Below are 26,860 nucleotides of genomic sequence, written 5' to 3'. Positions count from 1 at the left end.
TTTCCCTATCCTTAAGGTAATATTTATTTTCTTTCAAATATTTTTTCCTCTTTCATTCCATCAAAATCATTCACGAGGGACCATTCAATAAATGGTTTGGGTAAGACGTATCAGAATATTTCACCTTCCCTGAGAAGGTATGTGTGGCATGTGATAGAGCACGAATCTGACACCATCTGGATGTAAATGACAGTGCGGAAGTGCTGGGAAGAAAAACGAAGATGGTAAAAATCAAGGCAAAGCAAGACGTAATGGAAAAGAGAAAAAAACCTGGTCCCTTTATGAAACCCATGGAACTTAACACCCCGAGAAATTTGCCTGTGGTTGTATCACAACTGAATAAATAGCAGAATGCATTTTCAATAAAGAATAGCGACGAGTTTCAAGACATAGCTGGGCAGGGTAAATGTCATCCACTGAAGCAACTGGGAATTTTCTTGTCAAGAAACATGATTTTCCTTTGACTTCTTTTGCCTGAAGCACCGACTGGGGAGGTAGGATCCCAGGGCTGGAATAGGTCATTGTGTTCCAGCAAGATAATTCACCTGCTTTCATGCAAACTGACCTGAGGCACCATAGGAATCCCAATCAGACAGATAAATCAGAGGTTTCACTAAGAATAGGCATTCCGCTGCCATCTTTCTTTGCTGTGGCCGTCTCCCTCGTCCTTACCCTCCTCTTGTGGATTCTCATTTTGTCCCTTTTGTTCTCTCCTTGTACTGTTTCTTACATGTACTCATACACACAGGGCAAGATAGAATGATTTTCAATGCATTCATTAATTCATGAACATCTATTTAGCAGCTACTCTGTTTCTGAATGCTTCAACATAGATTTGTTACAATCCCTATGATGGCAAAAACAGGTAGAGTGATTCCTTTTATGAATCCAGCTTGCTTGCCCTGGGCCTCTTCCCTAACCCCACAGAAGCCACAGAGGAAAGTCAGTTCAGACAGGGACATGGCCTGGGAACAAAGGCGGGAGTCACAGTCTTATGTACCAAAGGCAGATACACAGGGTACATGTCTATGAGGGTAATTACAACTGTGTTCTAAAACCCAAAGAAAAAGCTCTGTATCCTCTCTGGCCTCTCTTCCATATTCTCTCTCTCTCTCTCTCTCTCTCTTTCTCTCTCTCTCTCTCTCTCTCTCTCTCTCTCTCTCTCTCTCTCTCACACACACACACACACACACACACACACACACACACACACACACACACACACACACACACACACACACACACACACCCTGCCCCCAAACACTAGCCAATACCTCGAGGATGCTGTGAACACTTGCCACCAACCCTCTGAAAAACAAGTAAATGCTCACAAATTTCACAGCTGACTTGTGTGAAGAGAGAGTAAAAGTTAAATCCATTCCACGGGTGGAACCCAAACCCCGTTTTTTAAAAAGGAAAGACTCAGGTCTCACCTCCCACTTGCCCTGCTGGGTCCTCTTCTTTAAATGGATATTCCAGTGCTCAGAACTGACGTCTGCACAGTGTGGAATGGTCAAGGCAAAGGGAGTGGTGACAATCATGTCGGGGGGACCACAGGTGACTTCCGGACTCAGGAGCACCTCAGAGCCATCTGACTGGAGGCTGTACAGTTGGGAAAGGATAAAAGAGAGAAGCATGTAAAGGAGCGGGGCATATTTGAATGAGAATTTAGTTGCAGGTTTAGCAAAATCCTTTCCCGGGACTCCCTCCTGAGTAACACCACCTCCTGGAGGATGGCTCTTCTGGACCACAGCCATCTATCCTGAACTGCTCAAGCACACAGACTGAGGTTGAGCCTAGATTTCAAATCTAGGTTTTGAAAAACAAAATGACAAATGCTTCTTCAGAAATACAGGGCAGAGCAGGAGAAAGCAAAGACCTGGCTGGAGGGTCACACACCAGCTGCTGAATCCTTATTCTCACTGATAACGTTATCAATGACCAAAGCCAAGGACCTCATAGAAATGACGGATCTGGTAACCTTACCATCATCACGCTCCTGTCTCCCAACAACACATTCTATAAATATGTTTAATGCTACTTAGCAACAAAACAAATTATTTTTGTAAACAAAGCAACACTTCAAACGTACCAGGATTTAGTATGTCTCTTCTGGTTTTGAAAACATTTATTTTCTGCCAATGCACAAATACACAAGTTATATAGCAATAGCACAGCAGACAGTTACAAACGGCATAATCAAATACATAAATATATATGTTTCATCTCTTTCCTATTTTAGCTCTAAATTTAAAATCATTCTACCTAAACCTGGTGTTCAGATTTTTCTGTATTGTGAATAATTTACAATAGGAAGGCAGAGCCACGAAACAGATCAAAGAAATTTAACTAAAAGGAAATAATACCACCTTACTGAATGCCTCCCTCTTCCATTTTTGCGTCTTCTGTTTTTAATCTCTGCCCCAAAGAGTAAATGGGGTAGTTCACAGGACAGCAGTCAGTGAGAACACAGGCGTCTCCTCGTTTTCCCCAACTGCTTATATGTTTTTGAACAAGCCACTTGATTTTTTCCCCCTTTATTTTCACTTGTAAGAAATATACTGATACAGAATATAGTCCGTAAAGCAGTTTAGGATGCTCAGATGAACAATGGAACATGAGAGCTAGGACTGGTATTATTACCTAAGCTTTCTCTCATCTCACCTAGGAAGGACATTTAAGAAATGTCATCCCTGGTCAAAAAAGCAGCCCTTTGAGCAGGATGGAATCAGTACTGAAAGATACTACCTTGTCTGTGATCTTGTGTGAACAAACAGGTTTTCCATGAGTACGCCTAACATGTTGTTAATTTCTGAATTGCTTTTGTTGACAGGACACTGCTTGTTCCCTCTCCAGTTGGTCATGGCCACACTTTAGCTCATTATCTATAATTCACTGTTACGATAAAAGGCACGGCCTATAAGCTAGAAGGAGCATCTTGTATCTACTGTATCTAAATTAGACCTGAACACCATCACAGCATCTTCCTCCCTCCCCAAGAAGCACAGGAGCTGCCTTCTGAAAATTCAGCCTCCCACGTAGGCAAATCAAACTTATCAATTCTTCCCATACAGGCAAAGCACAGACTAAACTGAAAATGTCTTTTATGCATTTATATGTCGAAGCAGGGCAGGCAAGTCGGGGAGGGGGGTGGGTTTGGAAAGTCCTGTATTAGCAATGACAAATGCTCTATGAACAGCCTAGAATGCTATACTTGAGGTTTGAAAAAAAATGTAAAATTCCAGCGTAAGCTGTACCCAGCACGAGGTGGCAGCTTGTGTGTGGATGCCTGCCAGCGGCCATTGGAGAGGGTTAAGTGCTTTCTGTGTTAATTGCCGCCTGCCTCCTTCACAGACAGGGATAGCAGCGGTGCTTCTGAGTGACCAACGACAAGCTCTCTTAAAAGAACTATTTAATCGCTTTCAGAGAATGATCCCCCTTGTTGAACATATAATTCAAACATATGGGAATTGGGGGAATTATTTAATGCCAAGTGAATGGAAAGTAGCTAATTAGGTGAACTCTCACACTCATTGTGAATAGCAGGGCTCCTTTCGGTAATAATGTAAGCAGCATTAGGAGTCAGAGATGGTGCCCGTAGAAACTTACGTGGGGACTGGGATGGGGCTTTGCATTAAGCAGCCGTCGGGCATTTCCGGAAGTGCAAAGGAAGTAAATTAAGACATATCTAATTCTCCTACCGTGAAAAGGGTGTCCGTGCATGTAGGTCTCTCTCTGGTGAAGGAACAAAACTTAATCTCTCCGTTTTTTTCCCCCGACAATTAATAATAATTTGCCCTTTTCTGCCACCTTCTATCTGTGGCAATCAGGGAGATTTACAGATATTGATTAAAGCTCTCCACACGCCTGTGTGGGCAGGTGGTAACAATATAAGGTCACAGAGAAGTCAATCAAAGAGATGGCAGCCAAATCACCACAGATTTCTGACTTCCAGGCTCCTGACCCCTGTGAGCAGATGCACTTTGCTACTCTGTTAGCACGAGGAGATTGCTGGTCGAACTGCTGGCTCTTGTGACATCCCAAGTAAAGATGGAGGAAAAGACGTAGTGCAAGTGTAGCCATGAATACAGACCTAGGACATCTAGGGACACGACAGCTGAGGAGAGAAGGCTTTAATTGGGCAAAACCAAAGATTTGGGAGGAAAGCATGGATGGCATTTAAGTTTGCCCACATTATATAGTATATGCCAAGGAAGTATTCGTGCTCTTACTAGGTGTTAAAAAGAGAAAAAAGGCAACACATTTTTCTAAAATTGCTGTGAGCTAATAATAACTGGGAACTAATAACAGCAGCGATTTCAGGACCGTGATATGAACAACGTCAGTGCAACACACACCCTCCTGTATGAAAAGTCTGCTGGCGTGAGACTTTTGCTATTTAATTTTTTCATTGTGTCCCCCACCCCGCCCTTTTTCTCCATATATATGCTGTGCATGTTTACGAATGCTTACGGATACAAAAAGATCAATAATTTAAGAGCCAGGTCTGTGTAAGCAGGTGGCTTGTTGAGTAACTATATGGAAACATGGTTGTGAATTCAAATTTCTGCTCTCGCAGTGCAGCTGGGAATTCTGCAGAAAATTCTGCCAGCTTTGCAGCTTTGATGCCCCCAACCACAAAATAAATATACATGGCAGGAAAGGGTGCTGGTAAAGGGCCTGGGAGCATCTTGCCTGGGAATCTGGCAAGACAGAAAGCCCCACGTGACTAACCCTGTTTAGTTACTGGCAGGGGAAACCAAGAGGAGCCGCAGAGAACACAGAATGTGGATGAAAAGAACATTCTTGTGTCCTCACTGTGCTCTTTGTGGCATCATCCCTGATATTACACCCCTCGTCTGACTTTTTCTGTGGCATGAAAACCAGACATGGTGGCAGAAGGGAAAGCCTTTTGGAGCCTCACTTGCCTCCCATGCAACGTAATACCTACTCTAAGATTGTTCTAGAGTTAAACGAAGTAAAGCCTAAAAAGCACCTAGTGTGTGCTCCATGCATAAAAGTTCTGCTTCTCAACTCTGAACTCCCACCTCTCCTACCTTTTTATGAGTCTTATTTCTATAGCAACTGTGTTTTTGAGATGGCCACTTTATTCACTAGATGGTTCTTTATCCCAGTACGTGCTTTAAGAGAATACCCAGTGCCTTAGGGATGTGCACTATAAGAAGTGAAGGCACCTTGGCAGTGCTTTCATGCTTCCCTTCCATGGTCTGTCCTCAACTCATGATACTGAGTTGAGGAATTCCACTAAAAATGCCAGCTTGCTCCCCCTCGAGGAGCTGCTGCTCTGGAATTTTCCTCCAGACATCCCCATGATTATCTCCCTAGTGCCCTTCAGACCTTTGCTGCAATGACACCTACTAATAAGGCGTTCCCCAACTATGCCTGAGCCGTGGAATTGCAACGTTCCTACATCAAAAGCTGATCTTTGTTTTTCTTTGACTTACACTCATTGCCCTCCAATACACTATACCTTTTGTTTATTTTTCTCTTCCGCAGACTGAAATGTAAGCTCTATGAGGCCAGGGATTTTTTTTTTTTTTTCTGTTTTGGTCATTGTTGTACCCATTTCCTGCACCCCAGTGCCTAATATAGGCCGCAAGTACTCACAAATATTTGTTGAAGCAAGCTTAGGAGCCAGTGGTTTCCACTGATCAAATCTAGAACATCTTGAGCATCATAGTGAATAATGGTGGTAAAGGATGATAACCCACTGAATAACATAAGAACCCACGAAAGATACAGATATAAATGAATGGATGAGTGGGAAGGGAAAACTCTTCCATACAATAGGAAGCCAACTAATAAATGTAGGAAGTCATCATTTGACAACCAATCATATTAATAACTGACTCAGTTAAGAATTATGAATAGGATGCTAATATAATTGGTGAAATTTTTAAGAAAAGAACTATTTACGTGGTTTCAAAGTATCTTCCCACAAGGTACTTAATAATTACAAAGGGTAAACGTGACTTTATACTCGAGAACCTTGGCAGACACCACCTAACCCAAGTTATCAAAGTTAATCTTGCCAGTAATGGGATGAATTTTCGGAACATACTTCCCGATAAGAAAAAGTGAAAAGAACTCAGCATCGCTTCTGTAACATTCCTGCCAATAATACATAACCTGAATCTAATCATGAGAATTATCAGACATATACCAGCCCAAATTGAGGGACATTCTGCAAAATAGCTGATGTGCACTCTTAAAAGTAGTCAATATCATGAACTAGAGACAGACTCAGGAACTACTCCAGATCAAAGGAGACCAAAGGCATGTGACAACAAAACGAAGTGAATGGAAGTGGATTTTCATCTGCCATAAAGGACCTTATTCAAATAAGAGGTGATATAGGAACCAAGTCTGCAGAGTAGACAATAGTATTGTATCAATGTTAATTTCCTGATTTTGATAATTGTGCTGTGGTTATGTAAGAGTTTGTGTTTAGAATATACACACTGAAGTATCTGGGGGAAAAGGGACTCTTGTTCACAATGGTTAAAAAAATATATGTGGATGTGTATTTATTAATTCCTCTCTCCATATGTGCATGTCTCTCTCCATGCACATGCGGAGAAAGAGTAGAACACAGTAAATGTAGTAAAGCATTAACATTTATGAATCTGGATGTGGGAGAACTGGGAACTCTTTATACAGTTGACCCTTGAGCCACATGGGAGTTTAGGGGCGCCAACGCTCTGTGCAGTCGAAAACCGTATCCGTGGTTCCACATGCATGGATCCAACCAAGCACAGATAGCAGTGTTTACTATTAAAAAGTGAACCCACCCAGTTCAAACCCGTGTTGTTCAAGAGTCACCTGTACTATTCTTGCCACGTTTCCTTAAGTTTAAAATTCCGTCAAAACAAACAAACAACAGAATATGAATGAATGAATGAAGAGAGGCCCAGGGAGAATCTGTCTGGAACTCTTAAAATGAAGTCAGCAGGGTCGCTGACAGCTGCACACAATGTGTGGTGGAGGTGATGAACGTTCTGCACTTGGTGGTGGTGAGGTCATGGTCCAAACCTTGGCACACGGTGACTCACATTCTGCAGCGCCAAGGTCACAACATAAGGTCACGGTGAAGGTCAGCTACAAGGTGGCGAGTGCTAACCACGGCAGGTCTGGAGGTGCGTCCAGGCACATTTTGCTTTTGCTCTCAATATCTCTTGACCTGACTCTAGGCTTGTAGCGCGTCACTCTCTTCAAGCAAAACAATCAGCTCCGTATTTAAAGACAAGAGTTTCACTGTTGTTATCGTCGGCCATGCTGTGCTTGGTAATTATCGTTCCCTCCTTTCCTCCTTGTGGTCTGTATTATAGATGAATGTAGGTTTGATCACCTTTACCCAGAGCATCACTCAGGAATGCGGGCAGGAGAGTAATGATAGTTTTACTATGCCAGACCCTGGGTCGATCCATAATTAAAGCATATTTTAATGGAATAGACATAAAAGGCCGATGGATGGAAGCTGTACTTAGTTTTAAAATAAGAGCTCTGAAAGCAAGCTGGCTCCAGCCTCCTACAGTTTTGGGCCTGAGATGACATAGTTTTACTATTATTATTCTCTTTTTCTCTTTTCATTGAAACCCTGGTACACTGACCTAGACTGCTAACTTTGCTATGGATAAAAATCAAGTTTGCGGTTTATGATTTCTCGTTTTACTCGAGTCAGTTACCTGTCTCGCTCTGCAGCTCTGACCAGATCTTTGAGATGAGTCCCAGGAAACGATAATCACAGAATCTCTTGGAGATATGGGCCCTTTAGAAAGCCAGCGTGGCTCATCAGTCCATCCCAATAGCATGACTAGGTTTCCTGGGGGATTTATCTCTAGTAACTGCTATGTATGATTTAAGAAAATAGACTTCTGGGAAGGGAGAATAGGGGATCAGGAGAATAGAGGAGAAAAGAGAGCAGTTGAGTAAAATCTCTTTATCACAATTGATTCCTCTTTCAGTCTTTAAGTGGCCCTAAAACTGTAACGTGGTTTCAAACTCCTTGGGTAGCTTGTTTACAATTATATTCCTGGATACCACCCATGACGATTCGGATTCAGTATTTCTGAGGTAGGAGCTGGGAACTCATGCTTTTCACTTGCGTTCCTTGCTTGCAAGTTAGCCCTGGCGCTAACGTTTGAGCAAAGTTGTGTGGTTCTTGAGAAAATATCCGAAGCAAAGCCTCACGCAGCGGGGCCTGGGTGGTCTGTCAGATATACTTCGGGTAGGCTTCTGAAATGGAATTCAGATGCCGGTCAAGTTAAAATGCTCACGATTATGGCTTTGGATGATGCTACTATGGTTGAAAATGCAAATGCACAGGGACTGTTCCTACATCCTCTTTCTCTAAGGAGCACGTGTATTAATATGGAAGGCTCTCAGGTTGGGGGGTTGATTAGCAGTAACTGGAAATAACGTTACAGCTCTTCAAGCCATTCTATGCCATTAGTTGGGGTGGGAGAGGCGCAGTTAGAAGGATGGATTACAATAAGCAACAAGCCCAATTAACTGAGGATGGAAGCATACATCTCTGCTATTAAAGGTTTAAAGATCTGTGTCACCCACTTGGTATTATCTGCAATAGGATCACGGGAAGGGAGTTGGCACAAGGGGCTTGGGGTGGGAGGGCAGTTACTGTACAGGCTGGAATGAGGATTTGACCTTGCTGAAGTTTGAGTAACACCACACTGCGAGATTAAGCTGTTTGCGGATGTTCAACGGCTTTAGTTTACACACACATTCACAGGGTGTTTACCAATTAATATACGAAAGGAATCGCAAATCATGTGTAAATCACCAGTTCCTAGACACAATTTAAACCTCATCTTTCATGCAGTGTTGGCGTTTTAGCTTTGTTTACTATGAGAAGTGGAATAATGATGGCTCAGGGAGAGTGCTTTAAAGTGCAAGACGGGGAGGGGAGATCTAGGCGGCATGCTGCTATGACAGTTTTTATTATCTGCTAAGTGGTTTACTCATTGGCATTTTGAATGGGCAAACCAGGCTTCCCTGGAGGAACCTGAGTCCTATGGCATAGAATCATTTCATTTCGGGGGCTGGGAAAGGACCTAAGAGTAATCAGGCCAACACCATCACCATTCAGATGAGGAAACAGAAGGGCATGCTACGGGGTGGAGGGACATGGCCGAAGTCACACCCACTTGTGACAGAGCTGGGATTGGAATGTCCTGTCCTGTGGTGGTCCTGGGGTGTGTGTCTGTGTGGGGCAGGGGGGACAGGCAGTGGGAGAGATGGATGTTCCCTGGGACATGGTCTCCAAACCTGGAACTTCGAAGGTGTAATGTTGGCATGAGAATTGCTAAGATTGTTTTCATAGACCCTGGAGAAAGCCTTAGGAAAACAGGGCTTTGAGATGCATAGAGTGGTCACAGAGGCCTGTGTTGGTTTCCTATTATTGCTGTTCCATAGACTTACTGGATGAAAACAACCCAAGTTCATAATGTTACAGTACTGTAGGCAGAAGTCCCATAGAGCTAAAATGAAGGTGTCAGTGGGGCTGTGTTCCTTCTGGAGGTTCTAGGAAAGGATCCATTATTACCCTGCCTCTTCCAGCTTCTAGAGGCTGCCTGCATTCCTTGGTTGGAAACCCCTTCTTCCATCTGTGAGCGGTATAACATCAGTCTCCTTATCTGAGTCTGGTATTTCCGCCTTCCTCTTATAAGGATCCTTCTGTGGGCTCACCTGCCATAATCCAGGATAATCTCTCCTTCTCAAGGTCCTTAACCTTCCATCACATCTGCAAAGTCCCCATTGCCATGTAAGGTTCCGGGTATTAACGACGTGGACATCCTTGGGGCGCCACTCTTCTGTCTACCACCAGGACTTTCATGGCTTGTTCACTTTAAAGTTAGGACCTAAAGACCCCTCTGTCGCTGCCTCCTGACCCACCGCCGTCTCCCAGACACCACACGATCTTGGAGGTGTCGGTTGACTTTTGGGTTATCTTCACACTTCAGCTGCAGAAGTTTGTATGCAGAGTGAAGCTCCATATCTGCATATAACTTTATGGGGCCCTGGGAAGTTGTTAAAAAGACCGTAACCAAGGGAGTGAGGCGGTCGATCATCCAGGTTTGCAAAGGGCGTGTTTTAGTAAGCAAGGAGGGCAGCCTCAGTGTGGGTTGGCATCTTTATTAGGCTATAACTAAGTGAAGTGGAAAGGATGATATATATTAAATATCTTAATAGGACAGGTTATTTCTGCTTCCAGCATGGGCAATAAAAGAGATGGCACATACAAAATAAAAATAATTATAGTATGTGCTGTTCCTTTACAATGTGCAATCAAACTCATGAACCAGTGATTTTCCTCTTATTGAATTAAGGTGCCCCTTCCATTCAGACCTATTAACCATGTTCACAAACCATTGTTATCTTGTCAATGGCATCTTTAATTAAAGACTCCTCTGGACCGCTCTAATCACTTCGCATTGTGAGCTCACATGGGCTTCAAAAGCAATTTGATTGGAATGACGGCAATTTTTATTTATGCGTGTTTGTTTGTGGACCAAGGGGGTGGTATGAGGTAGAAGGATGGGTAAAGGCCTTGATGTGAAGAAATTCTCCTTTCCAAGAAGAGCAGATCATAAAATGACGATGTGAGAATCTCCCCCCCGCCCTTTTCCCTGTTTCACTATTTCTCTTCCCCTCCTCGTTCTGGGGGCTAATGGCATTACATTCTAACCTAAATGACTTTGTGAAGAGACCATTGTGATTTTACTGCGGAAAAGAGCACAATCTTCAGCTAAAGCTGCATTAACCCTTCTAGGCCATTAAGGTACCGTTTGATAAATTGCCCCTTTTATTACACGGCATGACACTGGCAGCCTGAAAGAATTAATGTGTTTCCCAAATGGCAGCAATGGACTCCCTCTCACTAGCACAAGTAGTACCTTTGTTTGTTACTTCAGAGCCTCTCTCCTCCTCAGACACCATTAATTTGATTCTTCCAATAAAGATTTCTCAAACTCAAAGCAACAAACCAAATTCAAATCCATGACTGACCGCTAAACAGAGACAGTGACAGGGATAATTCGTTCATTTATATCCATCACTATCTAGCACGGAAAGCCTGGCAAGGTGGACAGGGACAAAGCTTGTTTAAGGTGGCATAAGCACCCACCCCAGCCTGACTGGTCATTGACCTCCTAATCTAAATACCAGTCCGCCCAGAGGCCACTGTTCGGACCCATAGGATATACCTCTAAAGTACCAATCATAGGCCAGAATGTTATGAGAAACAGAGGCAGACAAAGGAATTGATGCAGGATGTCCTTTGTATCATCACAAGGCTCTCGGTTTTACTTTTAATTTTGTATTGAAGTATAGTTGATTTAAAATGTTGTGCTAATTTCTGTACAGCAAAGTGACTCACTTATACTCACATGTACATTCATTTTTTAAAATATTCTTTTCCATTATGGTTTACCCCAGGAGATTGGATATAGTTCCCTGGGCTATGTAGTAGGACCTTGTTGTTTATCCACTCTAAATGTAATAGTTTGCATCTACTAACCCCAGACTCCCAGTGCATCCCTCCCCCGCTCACACTCCCCCTTGGCAACCACAAGTCTGTTCTCTATGTCTGTGAGTCTGTTTCTGTTTTGTAGATAAGTTCATTTGTGTCATATTTTAGATTCCACATATCAGTGATATCATATGGTATTTGTCTTTCTCTTTCTGACTTACTTCACTCAGTACGGTCACCTCTAGTTGCATCCATGTTGCTGCAAACGGCATTATTTCATTCTTTTTTTTATGGCTGAGTAGTATTCCATTGTATATACGTACCACAACTTTATATCTGTCAATAGACATTTAAGTTGTCTCTGTGTCTTGGCTATTGTAAATAGTGCTGCTGTGGACATTAGAGTGCATGTATCTTTTCGAATTATACTTTTGTCTAGGTATATGCCTAGGAGTGGGATTGCTGGGTCATATGGTAACTCTATTTTTAGTTTTCTGAGGAACCTCCATACTGTTTTCCATAGTGACTGCACCAACTTACACTCCCACCAACAGTGTAGGAGGGTTCCCTTTTCTCCACACCCTCTCTAGCATTTGTTATACGTAGACTTTTTAATGATGGCCATTCTGACCAGTGTGAGGTGGTAGGTACCTCACTGTAGTTTTTTTTTTCTTTTTGCGGTACGCGGGCCTCTCACTGCTGTGGCCCCTCCCGTTGCGGAGCACAGGCTCTGGACGCGCAGGCTCAGCGGCCATGGCTCACGGGCCCAGCTGCTCCGCGGCATGTGGGATCCTCCAGGACCAGGGTGCGAACCCGTGTCCCCTGCATCGGCAGGCAGAATCTCAACCACTGTGCCACCAGGGAAGCCCCTCACTGTAGTTTTGATTTGCATTTCTTGAATAATTGTGACGTTGAGCATCTTTTCATGTGCCTACTGGCCATCTGTATGTTGTCTTTGGAGAAATATCTATTAAGGTCATTTTTCGATTGGGTTTTTTTGTTGTTGTTGAGTTGTATGAGCTATTTGTATATTTTGGAGATTAAGCCCTTGTCAGTCGCATCATTTGCAAATATTTTCTCACATTCCACAGGTTGTCTTTTCTTTTCTTTTTTTTTTTTAATTAAAAAAATTTTTTTATGCTTTCCTTTGCTGTGCAAAAGCTTGTAAGTTTGATTAGGTACCATTTGTTTATTTTTGTTTTCATTTCTATGGCTCTGGGAGACTGACCTGAGAAAACATTTGTATGATTTATGTCAGAGAATGTTTTCCTACACTCTCTTCTAGGAGTTTTATGGTGTCACGTCTTATATTTAAGCCTTCAAGACAAAGCTCTTGATTTTAGAGTGAACACTTAATGTGTTTGCTATCACTGAATTAAACTTTCTGCTGAGTCTAGGCATGTATTAGTAGTTAAATGGGAATGACTCAGTATCACTGAGTCAGAGTTCAAGCAAATTCCATGGATTTTGTATCTTTGTAATTAAAAAAAAAGGATAGACAAAATAATATCAAAATGTAGCATGTAGTTTGCACAGGACTTCTCATATTTAAAGTCACTTTACTGTCCTCACTCAAATCCTGGAATGCAGTTAATAATACACAAAATTTATAGATGATAAAATTGAGGCTTGGAGAAAGAAAATGACTAGCTCAAAGCCACCCAGGCTGGACGTGGCAAAGGGGATTGGAACTCAAGCCTGCTGGATCCCTGTGTTGTCCTCACTCTGCTATGTCATCTCATTTCTGATAATTCTTTATTTCTCATGCAGTGTCAATGACTAGGTCTGTACTACTTTCCTGACAAGTTATGTATGTCATTAGTTTACTTCAGGATTGGCAGAGTCCTACCTAGCTAGGAAGGCAAAGAAAACAAAAGGAAGGCAGAAGATCCTTCTGTGCATGAGGCATACAAACATGGTCCATGCCCAATATTGGGACATTTTGCTGTAAGTAGCATTGCTGTCACATGCTCGGGCCAAATGTGGGATTTCAATTCAGCAGTTGTCTGTCTTCTTGAATATATTACATATTATTTTTGTCTTTTATTTATTTATTCTTTAATCAATTTTCTTCCTATCCCTTTTCTTGTTAAGTCAAAGAGCTGTGTTTATTCCCTGGAAAGAAATCCAGAGCTGCTCCCAGAGCAGCTGTTATCACAAACTCTCAGGTGACTTCGGCTGGCAAGTCTCTCTCTACTAATTAATCATCAGTTTCCAAGCCAGAATTCTGGGAATTATCTCCAAGTCCTTCATCTCTCTCACCCCACATTAACACACGCACGCGCACACCAGCGGACCTGGCCGCGTTTCTCCCCAAGTCTATCTCTCAAAGCTCCCCATTGGGCGAGAGCTCCGTGACCCCCAACTAGGCAGGGTCTGCAAGCCCCTTGGCGACCTGAATATCCTTCCTCCTCCCAATAAAGATGTCTTGGGGTTCATGTCTCTCGGAGGATTTGAGGCAGGAGGTAGGTGGACCCCAGGCTGAATAGTTTCTCCCTTGTGGACAGAAACTCCATAATAGCAGAAACTCCATAAAGGCAGGATGATGGAGGAGGCTGGGCCCTGCCCAGATAGAAGATAAGAGGCCACATATTCCCCATTCTTGAAGTCAAGGAGACCTCCCTGACTACACATGCGCAGAAAGGCTCCCTGGAGGTCAAAAAGGGAAGGGGTGCCACCTCATAGTAAGTGATGAAAACTACCCCTAGGCTTCTTCACTAGAATCCATCTTGGCTAAGAGATGCGGACGCACACAGGGGAGGACCCTGAGATAAACCAAATACGGACTCACAGCCCGGCAAAGCAGGATGATTGGTCAAAGGAAATCCAGGAGGAATGCCCCATAAAAGTGATTCAAACTGCCACGAGGGTGCGACTCTCTCTCTCTCTCTCTCTCTCTCTCTCTCTCTCTCTCTCTCTCCCTCTCTCTCCCTCCGAGTCTGCCCGTGTGTCTATCCACACGTACTGTACTCTTTTCCCTCCTAATAAACACTTGCTTCACTTAAAAAAAAAATCCCCATTGACAGCAACGTGGGGATTAGAGAAAGGATTTAAAACGTTCGCACCTAGAGACAAGGACACTCAAAAGTAGACTGACTATAATTTACTGTCCAAATTGAGATACTTTTGAGTGTGAAAAGGAGGGCTATTAATATCTGTGCTAGGCAAAATCAGGCATCTTTTCACTGTGCTCAGAAGGATACTAGTATGATGAAGACTTGAACGTGGCCAGGGGCAGTGGAGATGAAGCAGAAGATAGTACATCTCAAGTGTAAATATGACCGCGTCTCCCGAATCTTCAGCCTCAGAAGTCCCTACCCATCAAGTACATTTCAGTTTCCCCTAGGCGGCAGCAAACAACACTCTACATGGTCGAACCTTTATTTTTTCAGCTGCATTCCTCATCACTCTTCCTTTCATATTTTGCTCTGATTTGCTTAGTTCCAAAATACGTGATGCTATTTATTTTCTTATTTATTTTTTAATTAATTTATTTCTGGCTGCCTTGGGTGTTAGTTGCTGCACGCGGGATCTTCTGTTGCGGCGTGCGGGGGTCTCTCTCTGGCTGTTGCGTGCGGGGTCCAGGGTGCGTGGGGTCTGTAGTTGTGGCGCACGGGCTTAGTTGCCCTGCAGCATGTGGGATCTTAGTTCCCTGGCCAGGGGACTGAGCCCGCATCCCCTGCATTGGAAGGCGGATTCTTATGGAACACCAGGGAAGTCCCTATGTGATGCTACTTGTACCTCTGTGCCTTTGCACATTCTGTTCCCTTTGATTGGAATGCCCTTTACCCTCTGTCTTTCAGGTTTTAAGTCAATTGTCACTTCCTCTCTGAAAGCTTCCCTGAGCCTTTACCCAGGGTCCACCCTTTTACTCCTGGTTAATATTTGGGTATCTTTGTCACCACACGTAGCACACTGCAACATCATCATTCATTTAACTGGGTTTGCTTTCGGGGTTTCATCTATTACCGTATGAAGTGGCTCTAGTAGTCCCTCTAATAGTTGTGCTTAGTTGTGCTTCATGGAATTGTCCATGGTAGCAGGGTACCCTGAAGATATTTAATTTTGAGTCCATAGCTCTTCAGTAACATCGAATTATTAAAATAGTTTGTCTTTTGGACTGACTTTTGTTCATTTAAAAACTTGAATCTCACATCTGATTCAAAATTCCACCCACACCCCCAGTAGCTGTGCACACAGACACATCTGTGCCCACACACTCATGCATATTCGCATGAACACACACAAGGTTCTAGCTACTGGGTCTGAAGCAGACAACTTGCTCCCTCATGCATTCCCTCTTCCACGAGCTTATCTCTGTGGCATTATGGTAGAGAAAAGGAAAATATACACCATCTCCTACTTAACTGTGGCGTATTTTCCTTGGATGGCTTAAGCTTCTTAAGATAATCCTTAATGAATTCAGTATAAATAGGTGATGACTCCAAAAGGCCTCACTGACAGAGGGTGCAGGTGACTGGATTGCAAACAGTTACCCCTAGGCATCTGTTGTTCCTTGTGTGTTTCAGGTACACCTGCCAGCCAGCCCCCAGCTGGCAGCATCTTTACCTGCTCTCTGAGCCCGTCTACCTGACACTGAAGTGGCCTCTGACAAACCTGTTTTCCATCTCACTTAACCTCTCTGGCTCCCACTTCCTGGCCCATCTTCTCTACCTCTTGGGAATATGGGGAATTGGAAATTACAGAAGCACTCTCTGCCCCTCTCTCCTGCACGTTGGCAGCTTGCCCTCTCTCCTCAAAGCTTTTTTTATTTTTTCCCTCTTCCCTGGAAGCATTGAACAAGTCAACAAACTGATAAACAATGAGAAAATCAGGTATCAATATCCATTTCCTGCAGATGACCTGAATTTTATGAGTAGTTCTCCTGGGGTTACTCTCTTTGGCTTTGGCGAGCAGAGGGACAGCCATCTTTGATCCCCATACTTCCAGAATGTGACTTCTTTTTCTCTCTTCACGTGCAATTCTTACATCAGTAGGGAGGGATAAGGCATGATGTGTAGGTGGGCGGGGGAGTGGTGGTGCCCGTTCTGATGAAATGATGCTTCTCTGCAGGTTCCGCAGGGAGGTGGGAAAATTAGACTTGACATTATCCTTGCGAAATCTCTGAAATTAGAGAGATCTTCCAGACACGACCTTCCTACGTATATACAATCTGTCCTCCAACCAACACCTCCACCAGAGTAACCTCCTTACATATAAGGGCTCCTATTTTTCTTGGTTCACAGTACTGAGTACATTTGGCCCTTGTCACTGACTGAACTGAGCTTGTAACTCTTGCAGTGAGAAGGTGTAGTATTCTTTTGTTGTTGTTTTTTGCCTGAGCCGCTGTAGGATGGCTTGAGACATAACCTAGTGGGTAAGTCCTCCAAGCTGGAGAAGGCAAACAGAGATGCAAATCATCCCAGGGGTTTTGGCCAGGTCTCCTTCCTGCAGTAATGTCCTGATCAGTCACCTGGTGTCAGGGTAGAGCCAAAGGCAGGTGCTCTTATTTTATGCTCAAGAGGTAAGGTTTTGACTGGGACCACTCCACTAATTGCAGTAGCCTGATGGCAGGGGTTTCTTAGCTTCTGTGAAATCAGAGCCCTTGGAGGCTCTGATTCATAAAATATGAACTCAGTTCATAAAATATGAACTCAGTTTCATATTTTACTGGGATGGGTGCTTTTAGAATGGCCTCAAATGTCTGCTCTGACATAAAGAGTAGTTTACTAGAAACAGATTCATTTCATGAAAACCATTTTTACAAGTAGAATGGCCATACATATGTTTTCTTTTTAGCCTTCTAGAAATGAGGTCCTCCCAAACAGCCTAAGGACATTTCTGAGTGCTTGTATCCTCCCTCAGGCATGGTATGTGAGCAAGTGTGTGTTTATAATTTTGTCTGTGTGTGTGTCATTCTTGCAGCCACGGAGGAAAGGCCACATGAAGCCATTCCACAGGAGTAGCTACAGTGCGGTGCTGAATGGTGAGCCTGTTACCAGAGAAGAAATTGTCTCCTCTCTTCCATTTCAGGCCTACTTTTTCTGTCTTCCTAGTCTTATATTTGGTCTTATTTCATGCTTTGCTATCAAAGCTATTGCACCATCAAGGCACCACTCCCCCCCAAAAGTTAATGTTTCCTACCACCACCACGTCTGCCTTCTCACTCCTCACCCCAAGGAATCCTCACCCCAAGATGTACCCAGTGGGAAGACCATACCACTTGAGAGAAAATAAAAGCACAGTAGAAAAACAGTGGTTGAAATACTCCATCTCGGTTGAGCCCAAATTCCAAATATGTGTCCTTTTGTAAATTCTTCAGTAAGATTACATTTCCAACTCTAGTCTAAGCATTTGGTCAGGAATTTCCACATGACAGTGTAACTGGAAAAAGAAATGAATGTTTGCCTTTGGTTTCATTTTATTGCTTCTCAGAAGAAAGCGCCATATAGTAATGTTCTGATCCACTTCTCTACTCACCAACCGTGGGTGGGAAGCGGGGTACAAAACGAGAGCTGGGAGTGGGATGATTGTGCTACATCTGTATCATTTTCTTATTGGGGTGTATGTGGGGGAAATCTCTGAAAGGAGACAGTTGATTTTTTAATCCTCTTGTTTAAACACCTTAATTTTTTAAAAAAGTTTTTATTGGAGTATAGTTGATTTACAGTGTTGTTTCAGGTGTACAGTAAAGTGAAATCACTTATACATCTATCCACTCTTTTTTAAGACTCTTCCCATATAGGTCATTACAGAGTACTGAGAAGAGTTCCCTGTGCTATACAGTAGTTTCTTAATAGTTAATCTATTTTGTATATAGTAGTGTGTATATGTCAATCCCAGTCTCCCAATTTATCCCCCCCTTTCCCCTCTGGGTGACCGTAAGTTTGTTTTCTACATCTGTGACTGTTTCTCTTTTGTAGATTAAAAAAAATGGTACAAATGAACTTTTTCTTTAGATTCCACATATAAGTGATATCATAAGGTATTTGTCTTTCTCTGTCTGACTTACTTCACTTGGTATGATAATCCATCCATGTTGGTCCATCCATGTTGCTGCAAATGGCATTATTTCACTCTTTTTTATGGCTGGGCCTGGGGTAGAGTTGGAAGGAAGCTGCTTAAGGGCAATATTCGGGCATCAGAGTGACTTCAAAGCAGAGAATAAATGCTTGGATTTGATACCTACACCCCAATGTTCATAGCAGCACTATTTACAACATCCAAGACATGGAAGCAACCCAGTGTCTGTCAATAGACAGATGGATAAAGAGGGAGGTGGTGCATATATACAAGGGAATATTCCTCAGCTATAACAAAGATGGTGCATATATACAAGGGAATATTCCTCAGCTATAACAAAGAATGAAATATTACCCTTTGTAGCAATATGGGTGGACCTAGAGATTATCATCCTTCTGTGTGGAATCTAAAATAATGGATTTATTTATGAAACAGACTCACAGACATAGAAAACAGACTTACGGTTACCAAAGGGGAAAGGCAGGGGGAGGGATTAATAGATAAACGACAAGGATTTACCGTATAGCAAAGGGAGCTACATTCAGTATCCTGTAATAACCTATAATGGAAAAGAATCTGAAAAAAATATATGTATAACAATCACTTTGCTGTACACCTGAAACTAACATTTTAAGTCAACTATACCTCACTTAAAAATAAAAAGGCCTGGACTTACCTACTGTTCTATACCCCCTTCCTACCTTACACTGTATAAATACTGGAAAAATGTATCCTGGAGCTGGAAATCACTGAGTTCATAACCCTTATACCTTTCTTTGTCTGGTGAATTTCTACTGATCTTTTAGCCACCTTCCTTCCCTACTATGCCTCTGTGAATCTATCCTTAGAACAGATTCAGGGCCTCCTCTGTTTTTCCCACTGTTTTCTGTGCAATCCTCTCCTGCAGTGTCATTGCACATCGAAGTATAAAGTTACTGTCTTCGCCAAATCTGGGCCCCATTCTATATGTTTCACAGTGTATTTCCATTATTAGGCATAAGCCCCATCTCTCATCAAACATGTCTTACTGGACTCAAGAATAATAGACTTAATTAGTCCTTAAAGTGGGGAGTGTGACATAGTCTAAAAATACATTATTAGTCAGAAACTTTTGTTTTGGTGCCCAGTCCTGCTACCACCTCGGCAAACCTAGCTTTTTTTTGGTCTTCATTTTCAAATCTACAAAGTTAGTTAGGGTAATTACTGTTACTTACCACAGCAGGATGGAGAAGATTAAAGAAGGAAATATTGTAGCTAGAATGCTTTGTCAAATTTAAATGTATCAATTAGGTGTTCTTATTTTATCTTTCAAATTGCAGTATCACTGTATACCATGCAATCCTACAACATCCCTATGAGGTAGGTACCTACTATTGTTTTGCAGATGAGGACGCAGAGTCAAGGAGCTTCATTAACTTACCTAAGGTCACATGAATAAAACCAGTGAGTCTTAAGTCTGAACCCAGAGCTCAGATGCCTGAGTGCACACTCTTAGCCCCTGAACTCAAATGTCTCCTAACATCATGTCCACTAAGTTTCAGCACTGAGGTGACACCTGTTTCCAGACCTTTTTCTCTCAACTGTGATGATGTAACAACAGCCAGTCACCTCCGTCCGGTCCTGCCTAATTCTCGGTGCTCTTACAGAGCGATTCCAGGGGATGCCTCTTTACAGGGGCCAAACCTTGGAATGCAACGTCAGAAAGCTGTTTCCCTAAAGTCTCCGACGTCAAGGAGAGGTGGCATCCTTTAGTCCGTGAGCACCGGAATTGGAGTCAGATATCCTGAAGTCAAATCCCAGCTCACCGGTAAGTAACAGGCCCTCGCAAAGCAGCCTCACTTCTTTGAACCTTCATTTTTCAGATCTTTTTCTCTCATCTCAAAAACTGGTACAAAATCCCCTTCTTTTGAACATAACTGGGGAGATTAAATGAGTTAAGCACGTGAGAGCACCTCTGCAAGTTATACTGAAACAGAGGTAAGTAATTACTTTTCCAAGGATGCGAAGTCCCCTTCTAGCGAACCATTTAAGGTGTATATATGTACAAAAAGTCAACAGTTAATTCCCTCAGCATTATAACCAACCAAAAGTCCAGATTGCTGGAGGAGGTTAGAAAAGATTCATTAGGATGGTTGGTCAAGTCTGAGAGTGTAGACAAAGCAGGGATATCGAGGAAGGAAAGTGACATCATTCCACTTAATGGAAAGTACAGACTTCCCACGTATGCAAGTAGGACGTCCCAAGAGAGACAGAGCACATTCAATTCAAACAATGAACAACCTCCCTTGAAACTTACCAGAATATTAAATATATCCACCTGAGACTATTTGAATACGGGGGCTTGTTTTGAGTCTGTGGTTAACTCCACACACCCATACCCCTGGAAACCTGGTACAGGGTTTGGATCCTTGATATCCATTATGGTTCCACTAAATCATCACCCTGCTACACCAGGGGTGTGTAACTCAGAAAGGAGCAACAGAAATAAATCATCAACAGCAAAATGGAACAGCCTTTCAACACAGCATGAAGATGGTGTTCAGAGAATCCCGCTGTAATTCTGTGTGTGTGGAGGTGATGTAGACTCAGAAAACTGAGTTCTCACACCTGTGACCCGAGAGGGAGGGAATTCAGATGGCTCTAGAGGAGACGGTGAAGGAGCCAGAGCAGTGCTGTACCAGCTCCACCAACTTTGAGGAGACGTGCCTTAATCTGGACACAAGTTCAGAATGACAGAGAGCATGAGATGAACGTGGGTTTACAAGTGGCCTTACAAAGAAAAGTTGACACTGAAGAGCTGTATCAGTTGTCTTCTCCTGATTCATCACAGGACTAAAAGCAGAACTCAGATGCAAGGAGCCTCCTGGCAAGGATGGAGAAACAAATGTACCTGAGCTTTAGGAAAAGTAACTGAAAGGCATTTACTATTTTTAGTGTTTTTGTAAGAATGCAGTTTGGAGCTCCTCCAAAAGGAGTGAGACTAGCCAAGGAAGCTAAGTGGGCTGTAGTCTAGTGGTGTGAAGTAGGAACATCTGGGAAGGTTTCAGCAACACGGAAAAAAATATGCGCATTCTACAATTTTATTTCATCCTCTGTTAAACAGAGAACTACATGCTTACTTCATAGATCTGAAGTCCTGGATGAACCCTTCTTGTTTCCATCCACCTTCCTGAACAGCAGCAATGAACCTGCGCCTCAGATACAGATGGATAAACCAAACTGATTAACATGGAACTTACAAAGCTTAGCAGGGGGTGGTCCCAGGAGGCCAAAGCCGTCTTTCAAAGTCTTTGAGCTCTGGTGAGTTTTTATGTATTTCTCTTTTTTATTTTTCAACTGCAGGATGTCCCAAGTAATATTTCCCTCATTTTTGAGACATTTAATGTAAGTCCCTGTATGTTTGATGCCTTTGGACACATTCTAGCTCCGACCTCCTAAAAAGAAAGTTCTAGTAAGAGATGGGGATTGAGGTGAGCTGTGTATTTATTAGGTGCCTTTGAAAATGTGGATGAGCCCTAGGCTGGTTCTTGCATAATGAGATGAAAGACCCTGTGGGTGGGTCTGAGAGGAAGGAGCTGAACACAGGCTCCCTGGACTCGTTACCTCTAAACCACTAAGGGAACAGGATGCAGCGGGGAGGAGGGTTCGTAGGAGGCCATGATTTTCAGGCAAGGTTGACTGGATTCTGCCTCAAACTTGATTTTTGAAGGGTGATGCATTTAAAAGCATATGTATAATTGACCATGACCTCAATTTTGAACAGGTACAGTTGCTTAAATAAATCCACCAAAGAGAGAAAAACGAGGTGACTCTCATCCAGAGAAACTCCATTTTTAGGGCTGCTTAGTTGAGATTTTGAATAAAACCTCTTGCCCTTTTTGCCAAGTGGAGATATTTAAACACCGGCATGTTTTCAGGTGCACAGGTAAAGGACCTAGGTCTACAGACCTGAGGAAATAACATAAGAGCCCGACATAGCACAGCTTATGTGCAAATCCTCTGAAAGTCTCCCCAGAAACCAACTAGCAGAGCCTTTTCTTCCATTTTTTCTCAAGCACCATAGAGCAGAAAGTTAAAAACCACTGGTTACCAACAAATCCTCTTATGGAGATAGCTATCAAAGTCTGTTCAAACCATCTGTTTCTGTTTTCCCTTTCAGTGTTTTTCCTTCATGTGTGTATTTTTTTTTTTTTTTTGCTAAGAATGACAAAATCTATTCTCAAATAACCAAGATGTTATGACTGAAAATGCCAGAGGTATACAGACCCAGTTTATAAGAGAGAGTGCTTTCTCAAGAGGAGTTCAGTTTATATTGTGTGGAGGCAGGCAACATTTCTACAAATGTTATAGTTGCACTAGGAAAATAACCAACTACTTTCATTAAGGGTATGCGGCAAGATTTGTATTTGTTCATGTAATTGAATTTAATGCTGCTGAAATTTGTCAGAGCTGAAAGCTACTGAAGTGTAGACTATTTTTTTCTTTGAGGAAAATTGCCTAAGAAATTGTCTCTCGGCTTTAGGGCAGGTCTTCTGTCGATATTAAAAGGGCACAGGTCAGTTATTCTCTGCAGTTTCATAACGTGGAGCACCAAAGGGTACCTCCAGGGATGGTATTTTCTTCTTTTGAGAGGAAGGCTCTGTGACCCCGTCACTGTTTGTGGAGAGACCCTGATTATGCCTTGCCTATGGATTTACTGTTTCAGTGTCTGCTGTCTAGATGTTGGTGGCTTGGGTTAGCTGCCTACAAAATGGACAGCCAACAGTTTTGCAACTAGTTTTTCCCTCTATATAGTCAAGTAGCTCACTGCCTCACCCACACACCGCCACGTCGCATTATCTTAATAACTTCAGATTTTCTGCAGAAGTTCCATTTCATACTTAAGAGCTCATTGATATGCCATCCTTCTCTGTCTCTTACCTGGGTTCACCTTGGTTGATGGACATGTAAATCTCCCAAGAGTTCTCCTCTGAGATGGCACCATGTGGTATCAGTAAACTCACCCCTGAAACAGAAAAAGCCAAGAAATCATTTGTAGATTCTCCAATTATCCTGAAGCACCTCAGCTGAACAGCTTACAGCTGCTCTCAAAAAGGGACCACCTCACAGCACTTTATGAAATTCCAATCCTGGCAGACATTGTTTCCTAAAGCGACATAAAGAACTGCATATTAGTCAACTGTGTACTCAAATTAGATTTTTATTTCAAGTCTTCCTAATGTAAATTGGCGGAGCTATTGTGGAAAACAATATGGAGGTTCCTCAGAAAACTAAAAAGAGAGTTGCCATATGATCCAGCAATCCCATCCCTGGGCATATAGCTGGACAGAACTCTTAATTTGAAAAGATATATGCACCCCAGTGTTCACAGCAGCACTGTTTACAATAGCCGAGACACAGAAACAACCTAGATGTCCATCGACAGAGGAATGGATAAAGAAGATGCGGTACATATACACAATGGAATATTACTCAGCCATAAAGAAGGAAATAACGCCATTCGCAGCAATATGGATGGACCTAGAGATTATCATACTAAGGAAAGTAAGTCTGACAAACACAAATATGTGCTGTAACTTATATATGGAATCTAAAATACAACACAAATGAACCTAGGAAAGAGATTCATAGACATAGAGAACCAGACTTGAGGTTGGGGAGGGATGGATTGGGAGTTTGGGGTTAGCAGATGTAAATTATTACATATGGAATGGATAAACAACAAGGCCCTACTGTATAGCACAGGGAACTATATTCAATCTCCTGTGATATACATATTTATATTCTTTTCCATTATGGTTTAACCGAATCACTTTGCTGTACAGCAGAAGTTAACACAACATTGTAAGTCAACTGTACGTCAATAAAATAAGTTAAAAAAATAGTCGTCCTAGCATTTAAAAAATTCTCTTATAAGATTTGGTGTCCTGAGACCTGGCACTATCAAACATATCTGAGAATATATATATGAGTTTATCAGTTAATTGACTCTAAAATTTCAAAAGGTACTTCTCTGTTTCTATCCATTCATTTCCTGAAAAGGTATCTGGGATGATGCGTGAGCCATCTAACATTTTGCTAGAGCCTGGTGTGTAACTGTCTTCTAAATGGTGCATCTTGAAGTCAGTTTGGGGAGGCGACCAATGGAGTAGTGCATTTTGTCAAGAAAACTGGAGAAGGAAAAAGCATGGATAAGCTTAGGAACTTATAGGTTGTTGTGCAGCCACTATTTGGCCCCATATTTGCAAACAGAAGCTAGAAAAGGTTAAAGGTGACTTAACCATATGCATTCAAGGTCAAATTGAAAAAAACTCAGTAGCCTTCAGTAAAATCATATAATGAAGGGAAGCGGGGGCACAGGAGGGCACATCACACTGCATTTGAAAATTCCCCTCTTTCCTCCTGAATGCTGTGAACTAAATAGTTCACTTTGGCCAAGAGGGAAGAGTCTAGAGCAGGCACAGATTCAGTTTAATGTACCTTCTTGTTTATAAAAAGAAATGAAATAGAGACACAGTAAGATCTTTGCAAAATAAAATCTCAGGGTAGTCTCCCATTCTTCGAATAATGCAGCACTCACCTTTTCTCCTTTCATTAGAGCTAATGTGATCACACAGGAAGCTTTCGGGTTGCTGATGATAATTTAAACCTAGAGATGGCAGGCTTTACCGATATCCTTCTATGTGCCTGTTAGCTGCTATAGAATCAAGGAATGCAAGTCTCGGCAAAACAAGTTATTGGTGATTCACATTTATGAACGTTATTCAGTAAGACGCTAGTTACCATCAGTATCCTTCACTAATACTAAGAATGAGGCCCATTTAAATCTTGCTTACAGCTTTTCAGCGAGGGTATTCATTTATATTCTGGACCCTAATGTCAACAGTAGGAGAACTGTAATTGCCATACTTAGTGGCCTCTGATCAGGCTCCTCCTTTAATTGCCCATTCTTCCTTACATGTAGTTGCCAAATGAAGTGGTCTCCATTACATCCTTCCCTGCTGGGGAGCAGAAGTTGTACTACAGGGTATTTGGTGTGTGTGGATGTCAACTTGAATACACACACTAGACATCGTGTATTCTTAGTTTGGCATCGCAGTTTCTCTCTGTTGCCTCTCTTTTAGACTCTGATGACAACAGAGACTTTTGGACCCTATTTTTTAGACACAGAAAAGCACAGGAGGTTATCATCAAGAAATAATGCCATCTTAGGCAATTAACCCAAAATAAGAGTTTTGTTGTGCTCCCGTTTCCCATTTTTCTTTTCCTTTTTTTTCCCCGCTTGATTTGGGGTATAATTCACATGCTTAAAAATGGACCCATGTTAGGTATACGAATTGATGAGTTTGGGGGCAAATGTATACTCTCATGTAACCACCATTGAGATCAAGATACAGAACATTTCCACTGCCTCAGAAAGTTCCCTCATGCCCTTTAGAAGTCAGTTTGATCGCCAGCCCAAATGATCATTTATTTGCTTCTGACATGTTGATTAGTTTGTCTTTTCTATAGCACAATGCCTGGCAGAGAGTAAGCGCTCAAAAAATAAATCATGACCATATGAACAGGATTCAGTATTTTGAGGGGGAAAAAAAAAAGCCAGGCTTTGAGACGTGCTGTCTTCTGCAGACCATCAGGGCCTGACAATTAATTCCCAGATCGAGTCAGAATAAATATGCGTGTGGACTTTTGAGAAAGGGCTGTTTGTAGAGCAGATCCTATCACATTCCTTTGAAGTCGGCTTAATTCTTGTGTTTACAATGAAACATTATTCATAATACTCCTAAATTCAACCTGAATGTATGGGATCATTGGAGCTTTAAACAATTTTGCATGATTATCCTTTAAACATACTTCCCTCCCCCCACCCAAACATGTAAATTGTATATGGCAACTGCAGATAGTCAAACACAGAGACAAAGGTCATGGGAGGTGGTACTGCTTGTGGCAAGTTACCCCTTATGAAGAATGAATGGCTCTGTGAATCTTTATGCCTGCGGTCCCCTAAGGACGTATCTATTTTCAACATGTCATTCACGAGTTATCTCTGATTAAAGAAAAATAAATATACTCTCCCCCAAACTCCACCTGCTACCTTGACAGCCTTCTATTTGATAGGACAACAGAACCACCTGAGTTTTTTAGTTCATGTTTTGCATAATCATTCTGAGAGTGTGGGGACCACTGCCAGGCACCCCACAATAATTTGGGATGGATGACATTACAACAATTTAATTTCTGTGCCTTGCTTCTTTATACTTTAGCTCCCCAGGGCACATTTTGCATTTATGTTCTGCAAATAACAGAGCACATGTTTCAATTCCCTAC

At 42.3% G+C, this 26,860-nt stretch overlaps 1 protein-coding gene across 1 annotated transcript in view; it reads right to left on the bottom strand.

Moving 5' to 3' along the window:
- UNC5D (unc-5 netrin receptor D) overlaps window positions 1-26,860 on the bottom strand; it is a 263,369-nt gene that overhangs the window by 43,989 nt on the left and 192,520 nt on the right. Inside the window, exons 11-12 of the mRNA XM_007448307.1 lie at window positions 23,453-23,537; window positions 1,434-1,602 (exon numbers count right to left, since the gene is read on the bottom strand). Coding sequence (XP_007448369.1) covers window positions 1,434-1,602; window positions 23,453-23,537 — 254 coding nt within the window. The remainder of the gene's footprint in view (window positions 1-1,433; window positions 1,603-23,452; window positions 23,538-26,860) is intronic.

Source organism: Lipotes vexillifer, unplaced genomic scaffold (genome assembly GCF_000442215.2).
Source record: "Lipotes vexillifer unplaced genomic scaffold, Lipotes_vexillifer_v1.1 scaffold1166, whole genome shotgun sequence".
In the NCBI taxonomy this organism is placed as follows: Eukaryota; Metazoa; Chordata; class Mammalia; order Artiodactyla; family Lipotidae; genus Lipotes; species Lipotes vexillifer.
The sequence above is the reverse complement of the archived record's forward strand: the minus strand, read 5'-3'. Positions and strand labels throughout refer to the sequence as shown.